Source organism: Prionailurus viverrinus, chromosome B4, assembly GCF_022837055.1.
Source record: "Prionailurus viverrinus isolate Anna chromosome B4, UM_Priviv_1.0, whole genome shotgun sequence".
Lineage (NCBI taxonomy): Eukaryota > Metazoa > Chordata > Mammalia > Carnivora > Felidae > Prionailurus > Prionailurus viverrinus.
Window position 1 is genome coordinate 133805315 of NC_062567.1, and position 21562 is coordinate 133826876.

Below are 21562 nucleotides of genomic sequence, written 5' to 3' on the forward strand. Positions count from 1 at the left end.
CCCCTAGCATTCTACACCTCTCCCTGGGCAGCGCGCCTGTGGGTTGGGGCCTCAGGACGCTGTCCATGGTGCCAGGGAGCCCCGAGGAAGGGCTAGCGGCAACCTGGGCTCGGGGACCCCCTTCTGGAGGGAGGAGGAATGGGCTCTGGGGAAAGAGGGGCAGAGGAGGACCTTCTTAGTGTATGTTTAGGCTTCTGGGCTGGCAAGAGGGCTTGGGCAAGGTGAGCGGGAGGGGTCTGGGGAAGACCACAGCCCACGTTCTGCACATGCTGATGCCCACAATGGTGGACAGGCGGGACAGCAGGTGGGCCAGTCAGGAGCACAGACTGAGCTCACAATGAAGCCGACTTGGGAGACCGGGGCTCAGAGGGCAGCTGCGTCCCGAGCCTCCTGAGAGGGGACAGCGCTCAGGGATGCAGTCCTCGCATCACCTACTTGCTGCAGTCAGAAAAAGCCCCCCACAACCAGACCTGTGACCCCTGCATCAGCAGCTCAGCTCTTCGGGTTTGAGGAAGGGGTGAGGCTGGAGGTGGCAGGGGACACCGGGCTCCGTGAGAACCCACAGGTGACGATGCACAAGAGCTGTCCCCGGACCAGGGTGGACTCTGAAATACGCTGCGCTGCCTCCCTCAAACCCCGCCGTGCCTGTCAGCTGCAGCACCTCTCATGACGCATGGCGCTGTGCTGAGACCTTTACGAGATTTTCACGACTAATCCCCCCCCAAACGGTCATGTCTCATTTTCAGCAATATATGTATCATGCGTTACTATCCTTCAGGACAGATCATAATGTTACTTTATGAAGTTGGGTCAAACACAGAGTGCTGCTGCAAATATCTTCAAAAATGTGGCCACACTACGCTCGGGCCACAGCCTGTCTCATCTTCAACCGCCGAAAGGTTAAAAGGAGCTTTTAAATACGTCCTCTTGGAGACATTCAAAGCAAATGAATGCCTTTCCTTTTTCATTCTAGAAACTAAGAGTGATGTTATTGACACAGATGATACATGTTCCAGCAGTTAAAGTTCACCTCCCATAGCTAAGCACATGGCTAGCCCCCCAAACGTCCCAAGGGGTGCTGGTGTTCAGACTGCAAAGGGAGCCCCCCCCCCCCAACGGAGGGTCATGCTCAGACTCCATCCTCACACTTGTCACTCCTTTGCGTCCCGAGAAGGATGGGCCCCAGGTGGACATAACTGGAAAGAACACGGGTGGACGATCTACAATCTAGAACCAGAAGGTGGGAGCCCTGAGTCTGACGCTAGACTCTCCCTCTAACACACTGTGTGGCCCCATGCAAGCCACTAGCCCCTTTTGCCTCGGTCTCCTCATCCATCAGGGCAGAGTAAAGGTGACATGAGATGATATATGTGAGTGCTCTCTGAAAGTGTTGAAACACACAGCAAATGGGAAGTACTACTCTTCTAGCAACAGGTATAGAAGAATTCTCACAAGGCGGATTATGCAACCTTAGGTTAATATGGTTTTAGCTCCAGAGGAAACTGAATCGTTTTTAAGCAAAATATAGATTACTAAATTTAACTTGAGTATTAGAAAGGTCTGAATAGACAGGTAACCATAAAAGAAACTGAAAAGGCTGTTATAAGATCTACCGTCTATTATTAAAAAGGTGCCAAGCCTAGCTGATTTTAAGGGCAAGCTGAATCTCACTTCTATGCAATAGATAATTTTTATGTAAGTCAAATTGTTCCAGCACACGGACAGGAATGCATAGTATTCCAGCTCGTTATATATCTCCCTAATACCTAAATATGGTAAACACTTGAAATAAAAAATGTGAACCAACCTCATTTGTGGACATAACTGTGCAGGCATGAAAACATTTTTTAAAAGACCATTAGAGATATTTAGCACCATTGTCCTTTTTTTAAATAAAAAATCAACTAGGACTTATTCCAAGTATACGAGTCCTCCAAGAATTAGCAAATCTTGCGACACCTGGGTGGCTCAGTCGGTTGAACGTCCGACTTCTGCTGAGGTCATGATCTCGCAGTTTGAGTTCAAGCCCCACGTCGGGCTCTGTGCTGACAGCTCAGAGCCTGGAGCCTGCTTCAGATTCTGTCTCTCTCTCTCTCTGCCCCACCCCCACTGGCCTTCTGTCGGTCTGTCTCTCTCTCAAAAATAAACATTAAAAACATTGTAAAGAATTAGCAAATCTTTCAATTCCTTACATTAGGTCACATACCGACAGATGGCAAAAAGGCATTAACAAAATTCAGCAGCTCTTCCTGATAGAAATGGCATAGAATAGAATACAATAGATAAACCACGTAGAAATAAAACGAAGATTTTATGTGTAATACTCCCTCCCTATAAGAGAATATTAGCCAGATGCCATCTGCAAACATATTAAGTGGGTGACAAAGTGTTAAAGTCAGAAACATGATAGGCATGCTCACTGTCAGTTCTATGATTCACATTTTTAGAGACTCCAGCTTTTGAAACAAGACAAGAAGATGAAATAAACGGTATAAATGTTGAAAGACAAGATTCATCCTTATTTGTGGATGTGACTGCACAAGTGGGAAGTTCAAGACAACGAGGAAAGCGCCTGGAATGAAGCCAAAAATGCAAAAAAGCAAGACCATTCGGGGGGCAGTAATTATAACTCATTAGAAATTGTGTTGTGAAAACAACACACGTTTACATTAGTGACAAGCTCTTGAGTACCTTGGGAGAAATTTCATATGCAAGAGTAAGGTATACAGAGACAGCTGTGCACGTTCTGGGGGGGGGGGGGGGAGGGGTAGAAAGCAAGGATGGAACGGCAAAGGGACGTGCACTGTGATCCCAGATGTGAAGACTGCATTTCAAAAGGTCTTCTCGAATTATAAATACAAGTTAATAAAATCCTAAGAAACATCTCAATGGATGGGGCGCCTGGGTGGCTCGGTGGGTTGGGCATCTAACTTCGGCTCAGGTCATGATCTCACGGTTTGTGAGTTCGAGCCCCACGTCGGGCTCTGTGCTGACGGCTCGGAGCCTGGAGCCTGCTTCGGATTCTGTGTCTTCCTCTCTCTCTGCCCCTCCCCCGCTCATGCTCTGTCTCTCTCTCTCTCTCTCAAAAATGAATAAACATAAAAAATGTTTAAACCATTAGACACATGGACATTAAAGTTGATACGGAAAAATAAATATAGAGAATAGCTGCGACATTTTGGGGAAAGGCAAGTAATCAAGCCTTTGACCTGCTGGATATTAAAATGTCATAAACGTGCTATGATCAGAGTAGTGTAGCTGGTCTCGAACCATGCCAGTAAATCCGTGGCCACCTGCTCGGGCTGTGGATGGGTGGGAAACAGGCCTCTGCTGTGCTGAGCCATGACGTCAAGGCTACTGAAGGAGCGGGGAACGGCGTGGCTGACCCCAAGTCAGCTCTGGGTTAAGAGCGGTCCTCGCAAGCAAGAAAGAACATCCGAGCTTCACCAAGGAAAGTTCCTTCTTCTCTCCTGACTCGTCAGCTTCAAACCATCGGCCTCCCGAGGTCTCCACCTCCGCAAATGGAGCATGTGCTTCGAGTAGCTCAGGCCCGGAGTCACCTGCGAAAGACCTACCCCTACTCCCTAACCGCCCACGATCCCAATGGAAGTTGACTCTCCATTCTCACCTCCTGGTCCAAGCCACCATCATCTCTTGCACAGATTACTGCAACTGTCTCCCTGCTTCCACGCGCAGCCATCGCCCTCTGTGGATGACCTTTTTAAAGTGCACACATAGCTGTACACCCCCCCCCCCCCCAAGTATTAACACTTGTTCCCTCGACGGAGTGGTAGGCGAGGGCAGAGCCATCATTAAAAAGCCATCGTCCCTCTCTTCTGAGAATGATCTTTTTAAGGTGTACATCAGGTCAAGCAAAACTCTCAAAAGGCTTCACCTGTTGCCCAGAGTAACAGGCAGAGCTTCACAATGGCCCTCCCCGACTTGGCCTCATTGCCCTCTGACCTCGCTTTGTGACTGTCTTCCTTGCTCACTCTGCTCAGAGCCACCAGGCCTCTTGCTTTGCTTCAAGCACAGCCAGCGCCTTTCTGCCTCAGGGCCTTTGCACTTGCTGTTTGCAGACTTCCTTCAAGGTCTTTAGAACATGTTTAGAACCACGCTCCACACTCCCTCTCCCCTGTCCTCGCTGGTGTTCTGTGGTGCTTTTTGCTCTCCGATCCCTTGTGTGTTTATTCCTTAATTGTCTTCTTCACCCTAACAGAAGATAAACCTCATGAAGGCAAGGGCTCTAGTCTTTTGTTCACTGCTGAATCCCCCACTGACTTGGCACACAGCAGGGTCTTATGCTTGTTCAAAGAAAGAACGGATAAGCAATGCACCCAAAGAGCGGAAAATGTCACGACCAATACAACGAACGAACTGGTGGGATCCTTGTGGGCCACTCGGGGCAGTGGCCCTGAACCTACGGTTAAAAGTCTCTGACCTTGTCACGATGCAAAGCAGTGCAAATGAAAATGAGATCCGACTGTTTTCTTTTAACAAACTGGCACATTTTTTGACTGATGAGCTCAATGCTGGAGCAGGTGGAATAAGGGATCTAAAGCCGTAACAAGTTCCTGTGACCTAGCACCTCCCCTTTCAGGACTCTCCTCAAGGAAAGAAACACAGCGAGCTCATGGAATTATGACCATTACAGGATTATTTACAAAATTTACGAGACAGAGAAAAAAACTGGCGCCAATTTGGATGTCTGACATCGGGGCAACAGTTAAATAAGATACGGTATTTCTATAGGATGGATTACAATGCAGCTATTATAGTCTTTTAAGGAATTATTTAATAATATGGTAAAACGTCTGTGACGTACTAAGTGGAAAAGAACCATAAAATGGTCCAAGTGATCACATAAACACAGACACAAGACACAGACACACGAATATTAATGCTTGTTCTCTGGGTGGCGAGGTAAGGGAAGACAAAGTCAAGAGGATGACGGGAACTCCCCAGCCAGGAGTCCTGCCGGCCCCGAGGGTCAGGGGTCCTGAGGTCCGGGGCTTGGGACAGTCTGGTTGTGAACGGCGCTGCCGAGAGCCTGGGCAGGGAGCCCTGCTCAGCGTGACAGCCCTGGATGTGAATGGGACCCCTGCTCTCCACCTGTGCACGCATCTCAGTGACGCCTGACTCCCAGAGCCCTGTGCTCACACGGGTGAGCACCTGTGCTGGTGCACTAGCAGAGAATGAGCACAGAATGCATGCCCTCGAGTACTGTACGGAGTCTCACCAACACCCGTGGGACATCTGCTGTGTGCCAGGCGCTCTTCCGGATACTGGGGAGGCGGAGGTTAAGAAGTAATCCTTTGAAAAAGTCTCTGCCCAGGGGGAGTGTCGAGGGGGGGATAGAGAGAGACCGGGGCGAAGTCTCAGGGGCGAGCGGAGATCCTAAGCGGGTCGTGTGCTCTGAGAAGGGGGCGCCCTGCCAGGGACGTAGCTGGGCCTCCCTGAGGAGGAGGGACTGGCCTGGGAGGCAAGGAAAGGCAGGGGCAAGTCAGCCAAAGACCCAGAGCTGGAGGCCACGTCCTCACACGGCAAGGTCGGGAGGCTGGGGAATGCCCGGGGTCGGAAAGAGACAAAGGTGCTGGCCCGCAGATTCCGGGCTCTTTGCACACACGCCTCCCCCAGCCCTCCCCCGGGCCGGGGACACACGCGGGCACTTCCCAAGGAGAACAGAAGCGGCACAATTTCGTGGCCAACACACAAGAGTGCGGGTGACTGAAACTTCTCACCAAGGTGGATTTGCTGCCCGAGGGAAATACTCTTTTCCTGCCTGCAACAATTATTGCGTGTTCGCTGTCGAAAACTTAGCAACGACAAAAAGGGTACGAAGAACACACGAGGATCACCAATAACGCCACCCCCAGCGGCACCACCGTCATCACCTCGGTGCCCAGGGATGTGCCACGGACCTGGAGGTCCCCGGGCCCACGGCCGCTCCGCACGCCACGCTGCCCAGGGCACCCACCGGCCTCTGAAGGGCAGAGCCTCCTGGCTCTTGCGTCAGGGCGCTTAGGAGCCGAATCCGTTAGGCACCCGCATTCTGGTTCCCATCCCTGCTTTTTAACAAAGCCGCTCAGCCACCGCCAGCCTCGCTCCGAGGGACTGAAGACGCCAGGGAAGAACAGATGGCTCCTGGTCTGGCGCGTCTGTGTTCTGGAGCTTCTCACGTGATCATTATATCTGAATGGGGGAAAGAAATGGTGCTTTTTCTATAACTAGAAGGAATGTGTCTCCTAATCAGAAAGGACACCACTATCTTGAGATGCAAATGTCACTTTCCAATACTAGCTACGCTTCCCATAAAAGGCACCCTCACCCGGCATAGCAATCGTAGCTGCAGCACCAAGAGCTATACAGGGAAGGAATCGGGTGCCGGGCACCCACCTTCGTCCACACCGTTGCCTGGAACGGGAGCCGCGGGGCCCGCACCTCGGTGCTCCAGCCCTCGACGGCTCATCTGACAACTGTATGCATGCCTGGCTGTGCCGGGTACCATTTAAATGCAAAAAAGAAAAAGAAAATACAAAGTGGAATCCTGTCCACCATGGGTCTGACCCTGTTGGAGAATGATTTATATGTTTCGAAGGAATTTTCTCTCATTTACCCAAGGGTACTCATGGAGCCTTGTTTTACCCAGTGTCCCTCCTGATGTCGCAGAGAAATACCGTCCCCCACTGCCACAAAGAAAATTCCTGGTCCCTGTTGGCGAAATGTATAAACGTCCCAATACGTGACGCATACAATCCTCACAGAGCCTGCAAATAACTTGGAGTGCTTCAGTTTCAAACATATCCACGTATCTCACTTAGTAAAAACCAAGTCCCGGCTTTACAACATAAACCTGTGGTTCCAAATCTAGCCATTGCTCAGGATCCCCCAAGAGCTGCCCAGCGGGTGGGAGTTAGAGGGAAGCAGTGTGTGGGGGCAGGTCGGAGGGAGGAAGTCTAGGGGAGTCTGAGGGAGGCAGCCTGGGTGGGGGAGACCAGAGGGAAGAAGTCTAAGTTGAGGGGGTCAAAGAGAAGCGAGCGTGGACCTACGCAGAATTCATTTGGAGCCCAACCCTTTGGCCCAGCTTCAGGGCCCCTCTCCCTCTTGCAGGCTGATGTCTCTGCCACTGTCTTGGGCCCTCACACAGCCATTGGCTGAAGACATGGGGAGAGCCTTGTAGGCACAGCGCTGGGATCCCCAGCCCGTGGCTCATCCTCCCTGCTCAGGCCAGGGCCATCTCTGGGCCCCTGCACGAGCACACTAAGAAGGGGCCCGCCTGGCCGCTGCGGGAGCACAGTAATCCAACAAGGGTGTGCCAACCGGATGGAGTGCACCTGCCGGGGCCAGACCTTCAGGCGGAGGGTGCTGGGCCTGGAGGGCAGGGACATGAACCAAGGGCTTTGGGGCTGCTGAATGGAGCTGAGCTCTGCCTTTTTCTTATGGCCTTGAGCAAGACATACACCCCTCTCTGCCTCATTTTCCTCACCGGGATAAAAACAGAACCATCACAAAGGGCGGGCCTGGGATTTCAGCAGAATAAAACCGTGCAGTGTTTGGCTCAGTGCCTGGCAAACGCGGGCTGCCACTCTCGCTGCTGTTGCTGCTGCTGCTGGGGGGTGTTATTACAGATATTTTTGCCTGAGTCTGCCAGACCTGGGTTTGAGTCTCAGCTCCCGGTTAACACCGTTTCTATCCTGAGTAATCAGAGGCATTCTGGTGCATTCTATACCTGTAGGTCAGGCCACCTGCCAGGGAGGTGGAAGCCAGGTCTGAGGTGTGGTCACGCACCCCAGGAGCTGGGGCATGAGCCCAGGTACCCTGTGACTGTTTCACAGGACCCGGGTCTCCTGAGCAGCTGCCCCAGGGCCCTGGGCGGCAGGGGTGCCGGAGGTCAGGTCATGGGCTCAGATTCAGGATGGCTAAGCCAGTGCCCTGCTCGGACATCGTGTGGCTGGCGACTTCACGCGAGTCACTTCACCTTTCTGGGTGTAGGCTCTCCGTCTGTAAAGTAGTGACAGCCACAGCAGTCGAAGAGAACCATCCAGCACAACGCAGACACAATCAAGGAGCACACCATCCATTTCAGGAAGGCACTGTACCAGCCCGCCTGAGATAAAGATGAATTAGCCTGTCTCTGCTGCGGGAAACTCACATCTGAAGCGGTGGGGGAAGCTCCAGGCGAGGGGCTGGCTGACCTGCCTCTAACCCAGGAGAGGGAGCAGCACTTGGGGGGGGGGGGGGGTTAAGCCGGTGGCAAGAACCAGGGTGTGTGCTCCAGAAGGGTTAACTGAACCCGGAATTTTGTTAGCTCCCATGCAGTCTATCGTACGCTTCTTGCAACAGCTCGAATAGGGGAATGATTCCTGAAAAGAACCTTCCAGCATACTGTCACTAAGTTATGTCCAGCCACGGTCTTGGCTGACTTAGGAAATCGATTTTGCACTACATTGTATCCCAAACAACTTCTCTAGATATAACAGGGAAGAGGGAACGTAATAGGGAAGAGGTGGACTGAATTGTCAACTAACACAATAGAGCTGGAAACGGAGACACACGTACATTTGTTCCCTTGTGGGATATTGCATTCAAGGCTCTATTTTTCTCAACTCTCCCTGTATCCACGTCCTCTGTCTGCCACGTGGCTTTGGATTCAGCCATACAACTTGCTTTGGGCAAGGGAATGTTGGCAAGTATAACATGAACAAAGAATATAAAAAGCACTTGTGTGACTGGGCAAATCCTCCTGTGCCAGCGACACTGTCTTGAGAAGAACAGGCCTGGGGGACAGCACTGGTCCGAGGAGGAGGGTGAGAACACGTGGAACAGAGATGACCCAGGCATGCCACCCAGAGCTGAGCCAGCCTAGACCAGTCACAATACAGATGGAAAAACGAAATAAATGCTGCTGTTGTGGAGATGTCGTGGTTGTTTGTTACTTAGCAGTAGCTGACCAACACAGTTCTGAATGTCTAGTTAGTAAGAAATAGACGAGGGTGGGCACAGAGTACAAAGAAAAGGAGTTAAGTTGTTTGGTGTGGATGGTTTTTTGCGCTCAGTGTTCCTTGACGATGGGCACGCTGCAAGGGAACTTTGGGACCCTCCTTCTGCAGGTGTCCCAGGTGGCGGTCACCTGGCTGGGAGCAACAGGCTTGACAGTGTGGTGTATCCAGGCGTCAGATTAGAAATATGTTGGTGTAGGGTTGTCTGGGTGGCTCAGTCGGTTGAGCGTCCGACTTCGGCTCAGGTCACTATCTCGCGGTTCGTGGGTTCGAGCCCCGCGTCGGGCTCTGTGCCGACAGCTCGGAGCCTGGAGCCTGCTTCTGATTCTGCGTCTCCCTCTCTCTCTACCCCTCCCTTGCTCATGCTCTGTCTCTCTCTGTCTCAAAAATAAATATAAACATTAAAAACATTTTTTTAAAGAAATATGTCGGTGTATTAATTTAGCGATTAGGAAGGTTGTAATTAGCTAATCAGATAGCACAATTCTCCTACTAAGTTTTGTTCTAAATACTTAGGGACACAATTGTATAGTTTCTCTAGGATTCCTTACAGGAGGAAAAAAAAAAAACACAACCTCGAAACTTCATACAGAATAAGAACACAGCAGGTAACAAAACTCCTAATTAGAAATACTCTGTAAAGAATTCCTCCACTTCCTTTTAAAGAACAGTATAATTACTTCTAAGAATCGAAAAACTGCTTCATTTGATCAAATATTTTGATTAGCAAAGAAAATTAATTGTACTGTATCTTCATTTGTATTTACAGTGAATAAATGAATGTTAAAAATAACAACATAAGCGAGACTGCCTGTCAAAAAACAAGAAAAAAAGATAAAACGTTAAAAAATCCAGATGAGCATAAAGTGGAAGCTCTTTGCGCAAGCACACTGCTGTAGACCCTTATCACCGTATCGTGAACCAGACTCTTGCCACTCTGAGAGCCCCCCAAGCCTCCCCAAGGGTGGACTCTCGTCCACTAGGAGGTCTCGAGATCTGAGTGACCAGCGAATTGGTGTCCATGACCCAGTGCGCCGTTTGCGGAAGTGGGGGAGTGACAGTAGGGTTCCAGGCATAACCCAGGTTTCATGGCGCCATGACCACTGCCTAGACCTGAGATCTCTTTCCATGCAAGAATTCCTTCTGGGCAATGAGTAATGGTCGGTCTAAAGGTTCCCAGAACTTCCTTTGGAAAGGCTATAACCAAGACATGCTTCCAGTCAACTGAACCAAGGTACTGAGACCCAGTTCCGGAGGCCACCTTTCAATGCGCCTCCATCATGCAGGTGCTGGGCTAGGGTGTTATGGAAGTTCCTCCAATCCTTGAATCGTCCCCTGAGGCAGCCATGGTTCTCCCTGTTGTTTAGACAAAGGAAGAGGGGCTGAGCTTCGAGGGGTGAGGACTCCCCTGCGGTTGGACCCCAGGCCACTCCCCTCAACCGACAATAGAGCTCGAGATGGTCTGATGTCAGGGCTACGCTCCTCCCACGCAGCATGACTATAGCCGCCTACCACACGCATGAGAATATAAGTACCTACCAGTCATAAGGACGTGACAACTCATACATAGGACGAGGACCTACCCACTGTGTATCGCGCGCTGGCCCAGGCACTGGGAACAGAGGCCTGGATGGCAGGCTGACCCCCTGCCCTGGAGGAGCGGAAGCTTTCGCAGATGGCTGGGGGAGCCAAGCAGGGAAGGGAGACCCACCCTGAGAGCCCCGCCCTGGGCCTGCCTCCCTGAGCCCTTCCCTCTCTGGCCTCACCCCCACTGCTCTTGCCCTCTCCCCTCACCCCAACCCATGCGAGTCATGCCCACAGTGAGGAGCCGTCCCCACGTGGGTCTCTGCACGCGCGGGTGCCCACCTGGGAAGCCCCATCTCCCAACAGCCCGGCTTGGCACAAGCTCATCAAAGCTGCTGGCTCTCCTCTTTGCCCTGATGATGCAGGGCAAGTCCTCCCTCCTCTGGTTCCAAGCTCACTTCCATCAGACAGCTCGACACTCACAAAGGATCTCTCCAAGATGCCTTTGCAAACGCCCAATTCACAAACCCTTCGCCAGCGTGAAATTGCCATAAAATGCAGGGAAGTAAAGGAAACATTTGAGCCACCCCTTCAACCCTTTAATGAGTCAATAAACTCGTGGCTGAAGTCGTTTATGAAACTATTAAAATAAATTCTTCCACTCAAATAAATCCCACACCATATAATCACATCATTACTAAACATTAAACATTAAACACACACTCACTGAAGGAGGAGAGAATAAAAAAAAGAACAGCGAATGCAAATATTTGGGGTTTGCTGCGCTCGGTACCAGGCAAAGCTCGTTCCGCATTAACCCACTAATCCAAGTAACAGTCCCACAGGGTGGACGTGAGGACGGGTCCCATCTGACGGGAGGACTCTGAGAGCACGAGCCTGCTGGCTCTTCACTTCTAGCCGTGTGACCGGGAATGGATGCCTTGACCTCTCTGTACCTCAGTTTCCTCAACTGCAAAATAGGGATAATGATAGTGCCCGCACCTTCAAAGGCTGCTGTCAGGAGGTTGGCTGAGTTAATTTACGTACAGGCTTAGACCAGCGCCTGCCCAATGTGTACATCCGTTGGGATGCTGGAGTCTGACTGTGGGCGACAAGATGGCGTTGGTAACTGGCCAGGTACCATCATTAGGAGGGTGGGCGACTTGCTCCTTCCTCTTAATCTCTCAGCATGGACCATCCAAATTCAGGCCTCAGTAGAAGTCAAGAGATGGAACTTTCCAGTCTGTATGCCAGTGGTCACAGCTATTTCTGCCAGAGCAGGAGACACTCGGAGGGAAGTGGGAGTATGTCTGTCTACCTGTCTTCCCGTCTGCCTGGCCCCCAAGACAGGCCCAGTGCCTGGCACACATTCTCATCCACATTTGATGAGTGTTGGAAGCTCAGACTCTTGGGGAGCCCGGGTGGCTCAGTCAGTTAAGTGTCTGACTCTTGATTTAGGCTCAGGTCATGATCTCATGGTTTGTCAGTTTGAGCCCTGGGTCGGGCTCTGAGCCGACAGAGCAGAGCCTGCTTGGGATTTTCTCTCTCTCTCTCTCTTCTCAAAATAAGTAAGTAAACTTAAAAAAGTATTTTTTTTTTAAAAAAAGAAAGTTAAGATTCTTCCAGGAGAATACTGCATCTGAGCCAGAACATAAATAGCTCACCTACAAGTTAGACACCAAGGCATATGACAATAAACAAGACACCAGCCCTATCCGTGTTCTGGATTTTCTCTGCAAGACTTATTTGGGACAATGACTTCTTGGGTTGATTCCTGGCTTCCTGATACACTCATGACCTTGTACAGCCAACGGTACAGCACAACTCTGGTCCTTAATTGACCACAAATTATAATTAACTTAGACTGTCCTGGCTCCAGAGGGATCAATGAATGGGGACCTGCCTGGCCCGGCCACGCCACAGTCCATTTATTTTGAACATCTAGGTAGCATCTCACTGGGGCTAGGAATCAAGAAAGGATGCCAACACGTATTGGAGAGGGCGTGCTTGTGAGAGTGTTTTGAGAATGCCAGAGCGAGTGACAGACACAGGGTGCAGCGTCAGAGGAGCTGGGACACGGAGGTGGACGAAAGCCCGTCCCCGCCCACCCCCTCCCACCAAGCACGGAATGTTTGGGTTTGAGAAAATTCACTCACTCAGATTCATAGTAACTACTTGAGTAGAAATTCAACATGGATATGCTTTCTTCCAAACCCTGTTGACTGGACAGGGTCACCTCCCTGTCTGCCTGAAACGACTGTGTTTGAGAAGGGATCCCTCAGATGGAGAAGTGGTGGGCGAGCAACGTGACCTCCCTGCACAGGTGGAAGCCAGCCTGTTCCCCATTCACATTTCTGCCAGGGGCATCAGAAACCAGGCTACGCTCCCTTTGGCGGTGGCCCCTGTCCTGCCTCCAGGGCGTCTTCACTGGCAGCTGCTAGGGCAGTGGGCGCCCGGCCCCAATCCTTCCTCGGAGGCGGCTCCAGGCGCAGGTGGGACCCGGGATGCGCGGCGCAGGAGCTGTAACCGAGCCAGGTCTGGGAGAGTTTTTAACCTTGAAAGAATGACTTTGCCCAGGCTAAGTGGCAGCCACGTAAGTTTACCAGGTTGTACACCGAATTATTCATCTTCTGGGACGACGGTATTTTCATTCTGCGGCTTTTATCGCTACGGTTGGCTTCACGCGGGCCGTCTGTATTGTGCAAACGCTGGGTCAGCGCTAGGACCAGTGCAGACGCTGATGCCCAGAGGGAGCAGACATTTGGTCGTGCCAAGGTGCCGGCAGTGACCACCAGCAAGGTAGCCGGCTCACTCAGCCCAAAGGGCCAGAGCGGGGAGGTGGATGTGTCCTGTCTGCCTGACTCCCACGGGGAGCCACCCAACGCCTGGAGGCCCCGCCGGGCAGCTGCTGCCAATATCCAAGGCTATGGGTGACAATACTCTTCTTTCTCACTTTAGGCACAGTCAACCCAAGAGCCCTTCCCCCTGGCCAGTCACCAGGGCCACCCCATGCGTCCAAGTCGGCCTGCGCTGTCCCTTACAACCTGCCATGTTCTCCAAGACAGTAGGTAGTAAATGTTGGCTAGCAAGTGGAGAGTGAGTGAAGTTTAGGGGAAATGTTTAAGAAAATCATGGAAATCATATCAAGAGGACTTCGCCTTTCTTGCCATCGGGAGCAAGAGTAAATAACAGTAATGATACATCTTAATCATTTACTTAATTTATCCCCGATAACCTTAGCACTGTTTCCTGAAAAGGGAACTCCTCATTCTTTATCCATTCATTAAAAATACATGGACACCATTATATTTACAATAAAAAGAAAGATAAATCCAAGTAACGCTGTTAGCAACTAACATAAATACAATGTTCATAAAAGATTACAAACATTTTGATGTGCTTTACGGTTCCTTCTTCGGCTAAAAACTACAGGCTTACATTCTCTCTCGGAAAAACCCGTCTTCAGATTATTTAACATCTCGCTGAATGACTTTAAAGACCATATATTATAAACACAAAGTACGGGAGGCTCTCATTGGCTCTCCGTGTGCTCCAATGTGACAAAATTACTCTGTATTAGGTAAGGATGCGTTTTGTTAAAAGATTCCATTATTTCCCTGGTAATAAAGTAGAGAGATTTTATATGGGTTTCTGGTATGTCTTTTAAAAATTCTATTTCTGCTCTGAGCGATATTTTTCTATTCACCGAAGATACTGAAAGTGCACTTTAAGACTTAAAAGAAATGTTAAGCGGGGACGATTTTCTAAAAACAAGGTGATACTCTCTATTTTGCACGTAGCGTTTTGAATGTAAAATGTTTTTCCCAGAAGTGAAAAAGAGCTATTCGCAGAGGATGGAAATTCAGATAATGTTTTCACCCAGTCTGTGGGAGTCTTGTGAAAAAGGTACCGACACCATGGCTCAGTGCTTGTCTTTTTTCTTCTTTTGAACTAAGCCACCGGGTAGCATTTCGGTTTCAGTACTCCGTCCCCCCCTCCTTCCTGCCACACTGGTTCGCGCTCCTCGTCTTGAATCGGGGTGTGACGGTTTGGCAGGAGGGAGGAGGCACGCAAAGACGGGGGCCCCTCTGTGTTCCCCCGGCTCCCAAGTCTCTGGGCCCCCAGGAAACCCTGCACGGGGCTCTCGGAGCCGAGCGTGGTGCGCGAGAATGACCCCGGCCGGGCTGGGGCGTGTTGATCCGCCCTGGCCCGAGGCCCGTGACCCGCGCTTTGAGAAGTGCTGTCTGACTTTGGCGGTGCGTAATGAGGCGGCAGAAGGAGCACCGAGGAGACGCTGCGCCATGCCAGAGTTGCATACCAGGATCTGAAAATAATGCGGCATCTGTTCTGAAAAGCGCTCGGATGATTTTCACATGTCGTGTGTGACAGGCATACGAGACAGGAGATCAATAGAAGTTTCGGAGGACAGATTTAGCAGGGTGTCCAATATAAGAAACGGGTTGTGAGTAGGTGTAAAATTCTCGTCTCTACTCTCTGCATACTTTCAATCTACCCGAGGCCTTACAAAGCGTGTTGAAAAGTTGTTCCTTTTCCAAGAACGGATTCGGTTTGGCGAGGGATTATTCAGGGTGAACCTCCTTTGCAGGGAGCGGCACCGGCTGTCTTAATTACATTTTGGTAATCTGCTTTTAATTACTTGTCTCCCATGTGTCCCCTAGAGGGGAGGGATGACTGGTATCATATGCAATGAGCTTGAGGACGATGCGTTAACTACTCCCATTATTTGTTACTTCTTTTCCTTCTATTAAAAATGCCAGCCCGGGATTGAACTTTAGAAAGAGGCTCGGCTCTCCCACAGCCTCCTCCCCGCTCCAGCCACCTGACTAAGCTAACTCACGCCCTTGCTCAGAGGTCTCAGTGATCTCAAAGGGACTGAACTCTGGGGCAGAGAACAAAGGGCGGGGGTGGCCCCTGCCCCTCCCGCCCTCTGCAGAGAAACAGGAAGAAGGAAAAGCCCCACCTTGCTCGCTCTGACTCGAACCGCCTCTGGTCCCCGCACATCGAGGCCACACGCCCTGCCTTCGTGCGGGGCTTTGAGCCTACAAGTCCCTTGATCGGCTTGTTCTCCCGGTCGACGCGCCTCTGCCAAAGTTCGGGCTTCTCGATAACGCCAGGAACAGCGGGAGGAGGGCTGTGCAGGGGTCCGGGCGCGGCCGTCTCCGTGTCCCCAGCCCCGGCCACTTCCGGCCCAGCACGCTCACTCCTGTCCCTGAGCACCCTTCGCAGCATCACTTATCTCGCACTTCATCCGGAAACCTCTCCGCGAGAACATTCGGCAAAGTGTTTCCGGAGGCAAGGGAGACTCTGGGAAGGAAAATCAGGCACAACTAATGTTCGCAAAGCAAGCTGGCCACACTGGAAGCTTCACCCTCGGTCCGGGAATTCCCGAGTGGACAGAGATGCTCGTGGTGACCTGTGAGGGAGGACGGCTGTGGCCGCACTGAGGCTGGAGCCCTGCCTCCCCTGCTGGCGGGCCGGCTGCCCCCTGGCACTGGGCTGTTGGGAGGGCTCAAGGCGGTCAGGCACTACGCCGCTGGAAGGGTTTGGGCTCATACTCCTAAGTGCTCGACAGAGGCACGCTATCGCACTAGAATGCCGAGCACTGGAGGCACCTGCAGGACCAACGCCAGGGGATCGGCCAAGTCCGTTAGGACACCTGTCCCAGCAGACCCCTCCTCCCTTTTTCCTCCCCCTAGAGGCCAGAAAGCTGCGGCTGTTCCTGCCTCTCATTCCTTCACGGAGCATGGATCAGTGAAGCCTGTCTGTTCCACTTTCCAAATGTTTCTAGAACGGAGCCACGCCAGCAGCATCCCTCCCGGGGCCGTGAGCCTCCCGCCTCGCTCTGGTCCTTGGCCCCACTGTCCCTTCTCCAGACAGCAGCCACACTGAGTTTTCTGACTTTCTAACCGACGCTCCTCTGCCCCAGGTCAGCGCACTCCTCCAGCCGCCGCTTCCGTGTGTCGCTTACAGTCAAAGCATTACAGCCTGCACCCTGACCCCAGGCGACAAGGCCGCCTGCCCCATCCCTCCCTGGCTGTATTTCCTCTCTCACGCCCGGGGAAGCAAGCTGATGGGACACCTTCCTGCCGAGTCCTTGAACTAGCTGTGTCCCCTAACACCCCTCCCCTAGAGGTCACCTCCTCTAGACTCTTCAGACATGCCCTCCTTCTGTCCCGCCTTATTTTCCTCGGCAGCATGTTCTGGAATCTGACGTAGGATACATTTCTCATTTCTCGTCTCCCCATCTCACAAGCCCCTGGAAGGCGGGGACCGCATCAGTCTGGGTCACTGCCGGCCCAGCACCAGCTGATCGCCGGCATGTAGGAAACGTTGGCGGATGGAGGAGTGAGTGAGTGAGTCCACACCGTGGGAGGGCCCGTGTCAAAGGAAATCCAGGTTCTGGAGAAAAATCAATAGCCTGGAAGATGCCAGGGACGCCACAGTAAGTGAAATGGTAGTTCTGGGGGAGACGGTGCGGGGCGGCGAGAAGCTGGGAGGTGGAACGACAAAGCGAGGCCTCGCCTCTCGTACCCACAGTCCCGAAAAATGCCCAGGAGGGTCGTTTTAAGAAACCCAAGGGTGACCGAGAGGGGAGAAGGTATGCCGCAGGAACAAGTCTCAGTGACTGCTCTTGGGGGGCAGAGGGGTGAAGAGTTGATCCAGTAATCTCTGCTTTCAACGCTCTCGCCACCGTTCAATTTCCTCTCCACGGGGCATATATTACTTCGATACAAATACGAAACGATTGTTGAAAAAGAGCCTCTTAAGAGCTGAGAAAATCCGCCAACAACCCCCAGGTCAGCAGCGTACGCGCGCTGACCTACACGTACCCCCAAAGGATACTCGCACAGAAAACAGGATTGGAAGTAAATACACCAAAATGTTAACAGTGGTTGCCCCTGGGGATAACTTTAATTCTCTCCTTCAAAATTGCCAGAATATTCCAGATCGTGTAAAATGGGGCATAAATGACTTCTACAGATATTAGCTTAGGCCACACCAAATTGTCAGTATTCGGTCACTTCTGGCTCCAAAAACGGCGATTTCATGTGATTCCGCCCAATAGAAAAAATTACTTTAAAAAGTACGGGGCTGCTCTCGAGACCAATAAAAATATTCCTATCTTTTGACTTCAGTTATTTATTTCTTTGGATTCTTTTCTCTAGGAAAGAATCCAAAACGCAGATATAGATTTACATATGAAGTGTTCATGGCGGAGTAACTTACAACGGCAAAAGCTGGAAAAAAAATCTAGACGCTTAAAAAGCAGGGAGTAGAGGCACCCAGGCCAGGGGCGCCTGGGTGGCTCAGTCGGTTGAGCGGCCGACTTCAGCTCAGGTCATGATCTCACACTCCGTGAGTTCGAGCCCCGCGTCGGGCTCTGTGCTGACAGCTCAGGGTCTGGAGCCTGTTTCAGATTCTGTGTTTCCCTCTCTCTGCCCCTCCCCCGTTCATGCTCTGTCTCTCTCTGTCTCCAAAATAAATAAACGTTAAAAAAAAAATTAAAAAAAAAAAGCGGGGAGTAGATGGAGTGCTACAAAGGCGTTTTGGCCCATGTTTGGAAAACCTTCCAGCGACGTGGTGCAATTTAACCTGGAGGAGAAAAGAAGCAAGATCCACGATCACATAGCCAGTGTCACCTCCATTCTGTAAAACAAAGCACGCTGGCTCATGGCAGCATTATTCGTAACCGCTAAGACGTGGAAGCAACCACCGATAGAAGAACGGATAAGCAAAGCCTGGCGTATCCCTACAGTGGACTATTATTTAGACTTAAAAAGGAAGGAAATTCGGACACAGGCTACAACACGCATGAACCTCGGGGACACTATGCTGAGCCGAAATAAGCTAGCCACAGAAAGACAAATACCGTATGGTTCCACTTCTACGAGCGGTCAAAATCACAGCGACGCAAAGCGGAGCGGTGGTCACCAACGGCTGGGGCGAAGGGGTTGGGGGGGTTAATCAGTGTCTCGTTTCGGTTTTGCAAGATGGAAAGAGTTCTGGAGGGGGTGGTGGTGATGGTTGCACAGCCGTGTGTATGGATCTTAATACCACTCAACTGTGCACGTAACAACGATTAAGACGGTAAGTTTTACGGTAAGAGTGTTTTGTCACGATAAAAGGACTAGGGAAAAGATGCATTAAGAAGGCGGGGGGGGGGGGGGGGGGAGATCTCCAAGGCAGTGTGGCACATCGAGAGAATGTCTGCTCCGGAGCTGAACCTGCCTGGTCTCCTCTGCTAGTTGACCCGGCGGGAGTCTGACTTCCGGAGAGCTTCGCTGGGATAAGAGCCTGGTGAGACCGTGTGGGGAGAACGGCCCAGCACACGGTGGGGGCTGTTCTCGCCAACACGGCATCAGCATGGGGTTTTGAGCCCCGTTTTCTTTTTTGCACTTTCCTGGATCTGCCAGAATTCCCACAGTGAATATCTAAAGTCAGGGGAAAAAAGTGTACTCGTTAAAAATAGTGAGCATCACCATAAACAGAGAGAGAAGACGAGTCACAGGCCAGGAGGAGGTATTTGCTGCTCACGTACCAACAAAGGACAGGAACCCTTCTCAGATAATGAAACCTGAATGGCTCATAACACAAGAAAACGCGCAGGCTTACTGATATTCAGATGGGCAGGAATGAAAACATCTGCCAATACCCAGGACTCCTGGAGACCTGGAGCGTTCGCAGCTCTCACCCAAGGCTGGTGGGAGCGTGCACTGATCAGTGCAGCCACAGCGGCGGCCCCTGGGATGCTGCCCATGCACGTGCCCTCCGATCCCACGCAGGGTAACTCCGAGCGTCACCAGGGGACCGATGCAGGAGGCTGGCTGGTGCTCTGCTTGTAATGGAGAAAACTGTAAACAGCCTACACGGTCATTAGCGGGAGGCTGATAACCGAACAGGGTGCGTCCATTTAACAGAATGTATTCATTCGATGGATTCATTTTATGGCAGCCTAATAAGGGAATGCACTAAGACCAAAGGGATAACACGGCTAAGTCCTGAACGCGTGAGAGCAAACAAAAAAAAGTAAGCACAGAAAACAGTATTCGATGGAGTACCACTGGCATGCAGTTTGAAGACGTGCAACCCGACAGCATCCATTGCTTAGGGATGTCCGTCTAAACGGCAACGAGGAAAGAAGTCACAGCCCACACGGGAGACATGGCACGCATCGAGGGGCCTGGAGCTGGGAGAGACCTCTTGCTCACAGACCAGCTCTGCCACCTGCCATCAGGGGGCCTGTGCGCAAATTAATGTCTCTGTGCCTTAGGGTCCCCATCTATAACAAGGGACATTAATAGCACATGCCAAGTATTGGTATTAAAGGACTGGGCGGGTTCATGTATGTAAAGGACCAGGAAGAGTGGCCCTTGGAAGGCACTGTGTAGCGTTTGGTGTTGTTAGCATTACAAAGAACCTCAGACCTTAAAAATGTTCACTCTGTTTGCTCGCATATGTGAATGTCCAAGGGTCCGTCCTGGATCAGTGATCAAGGATTTGTGAACGTAGGTGTTCGTCACACATAAGAGCATGTGCCATTGGAAATGACGTAGGTATCCGGCTGCAGAGGGACAGTTCAATATATGGCAGGACAGGCCCCCTGTGATTTGACCGCTGCATTAGTTGTGGATGGCTCACATGTTTATTTTCATCTCTCCTTCCATGCAGGCGGGGACCATGCCACTCTGTTCCCTCTGTTCCCTCTCAGCACGGAATGGCGATCAGAGAAATCCGTGTTGGCCGAAACCGGACTGTGATTGTTGCTAACGATTCGGGTCCATTTACGGTTAGAGATCAAGAAACAGCCTCAGGGTAAAAACCTGGTGCGGCCAGAAATGCAGTCTGGGGGGAGGAGCAAGAGCTCTGCAGTCAGTCACACACCCTCCTCCCGGGAGCCCTCCCTGACTTTCCCAGCAATCTCTCCTCCTGCTGATCATGTCTCTGTTAAAGCCCACCCTCTCCACGCTCATCTCCAGCCCAGATTTGGCTGATACACGCCCCAGGGACCGGCACATAGGGTGTCCTCAACAAAATCTCCCAAGTGAGACCCGGTTCCCTCACTTCCGGCTCCGGGCCCGACACACTGTGGGCCTCACTTCCGTGGACACCAGGTCATCTTCAGGGATCTAAGATTCCGGAGAATTCTGAAGCAACCAGACTAAAGCAAGCTCCCAAAGTTCTTTGAAAACGAAACAAAAGAAAACCAAACCAAAACAAAATAAAAAGGTTTTCCATAAAGTATACACACTTACCTTTTAACACTCTATGTAGAATTTATACCAAAGTTTCATTCGGAGTTAGCTAATTACATGAGGCGATTGACCTTTTACTTGATGCGATTTTAATCAATTACCCGTTTGGCAAAAACTACTTTTAACCCGGTCTCAAAGAGAGGTGCTCAGGTAACGCCAACATCCTTACCTCTTCGGAGAAAGAGTCGAAGTTCTGGAGAAAATATTTCCAATTTATATGGGGGCTTAGATGAATTTTTAGTTTTCTCAAAAAATAATGATACTGGTTATCTGTGAGTTTGTGACAGAAATCCTTAAGAACTTGTCCAAAATCTGAAGCCTTTACAAACCCAGTGTCCTCTTTATCCAAAGCAGAAAATGCCTACAAAGAGAGAGAGAGAGAGAGAGAGAGAGAGAGAGAGAGAGAGAGAAGGCAGATGTTACCATCCAGTGAATATTTAAAAAATATTTTTATGTATTACTTTTCTGACTGCAAGTGAAGTCAAGTGTATTCGAGTCCCCCATAAATCCTACCTTACTGATCAAAGGCACCATGACTAAAACATTGAGACGGGTAAAGGAAGCATGGGCCTGGTGTGAGAGCTTCTGTGCTGCAGGGAAGGGTCGCTTCACTGGCCCCCGTGTGGCTATGGAGAGGCAGGGGAGTGAGGAGCCCTGGCCCCTTTCCCATAGGGCTTTGAAGCCACCCGAGCTCCAAGGAGGCCTGCTTGGCAGAGGAGGAGAGAGGCTCTGGGGGTGGGGGGGGGGGGGAACAACATGCCCAAA

The 21562-nt window shown here is 51.2% G+C and overlaps 1 protein-coding gene across 7 annotated transcripts in view; it reads right to left on the minus strand.

The window, feature by feature from the left end:
- Window positions 1-21562, minus strand: part of EFCAB6 (EF-hand calcium binding domain 6) — a 251139-nt gene that overhangs the window by 20666 nt on the left and 208911 nt on the right. For all 7 annotated transcript variants that reach the window (XM_047868126.1, XM_047868128.1, XM_047868127.1 and 4 more), the window contains one exon: window positions 20967-21158. In XM_047868126.1, the coding sequence (XP_047724082.1) occupies window positions 20967-21158 (192 nt within the window). The remainder of the gene's footprint in view (window positions 1-20966; window positions 21159-21562) is intronic.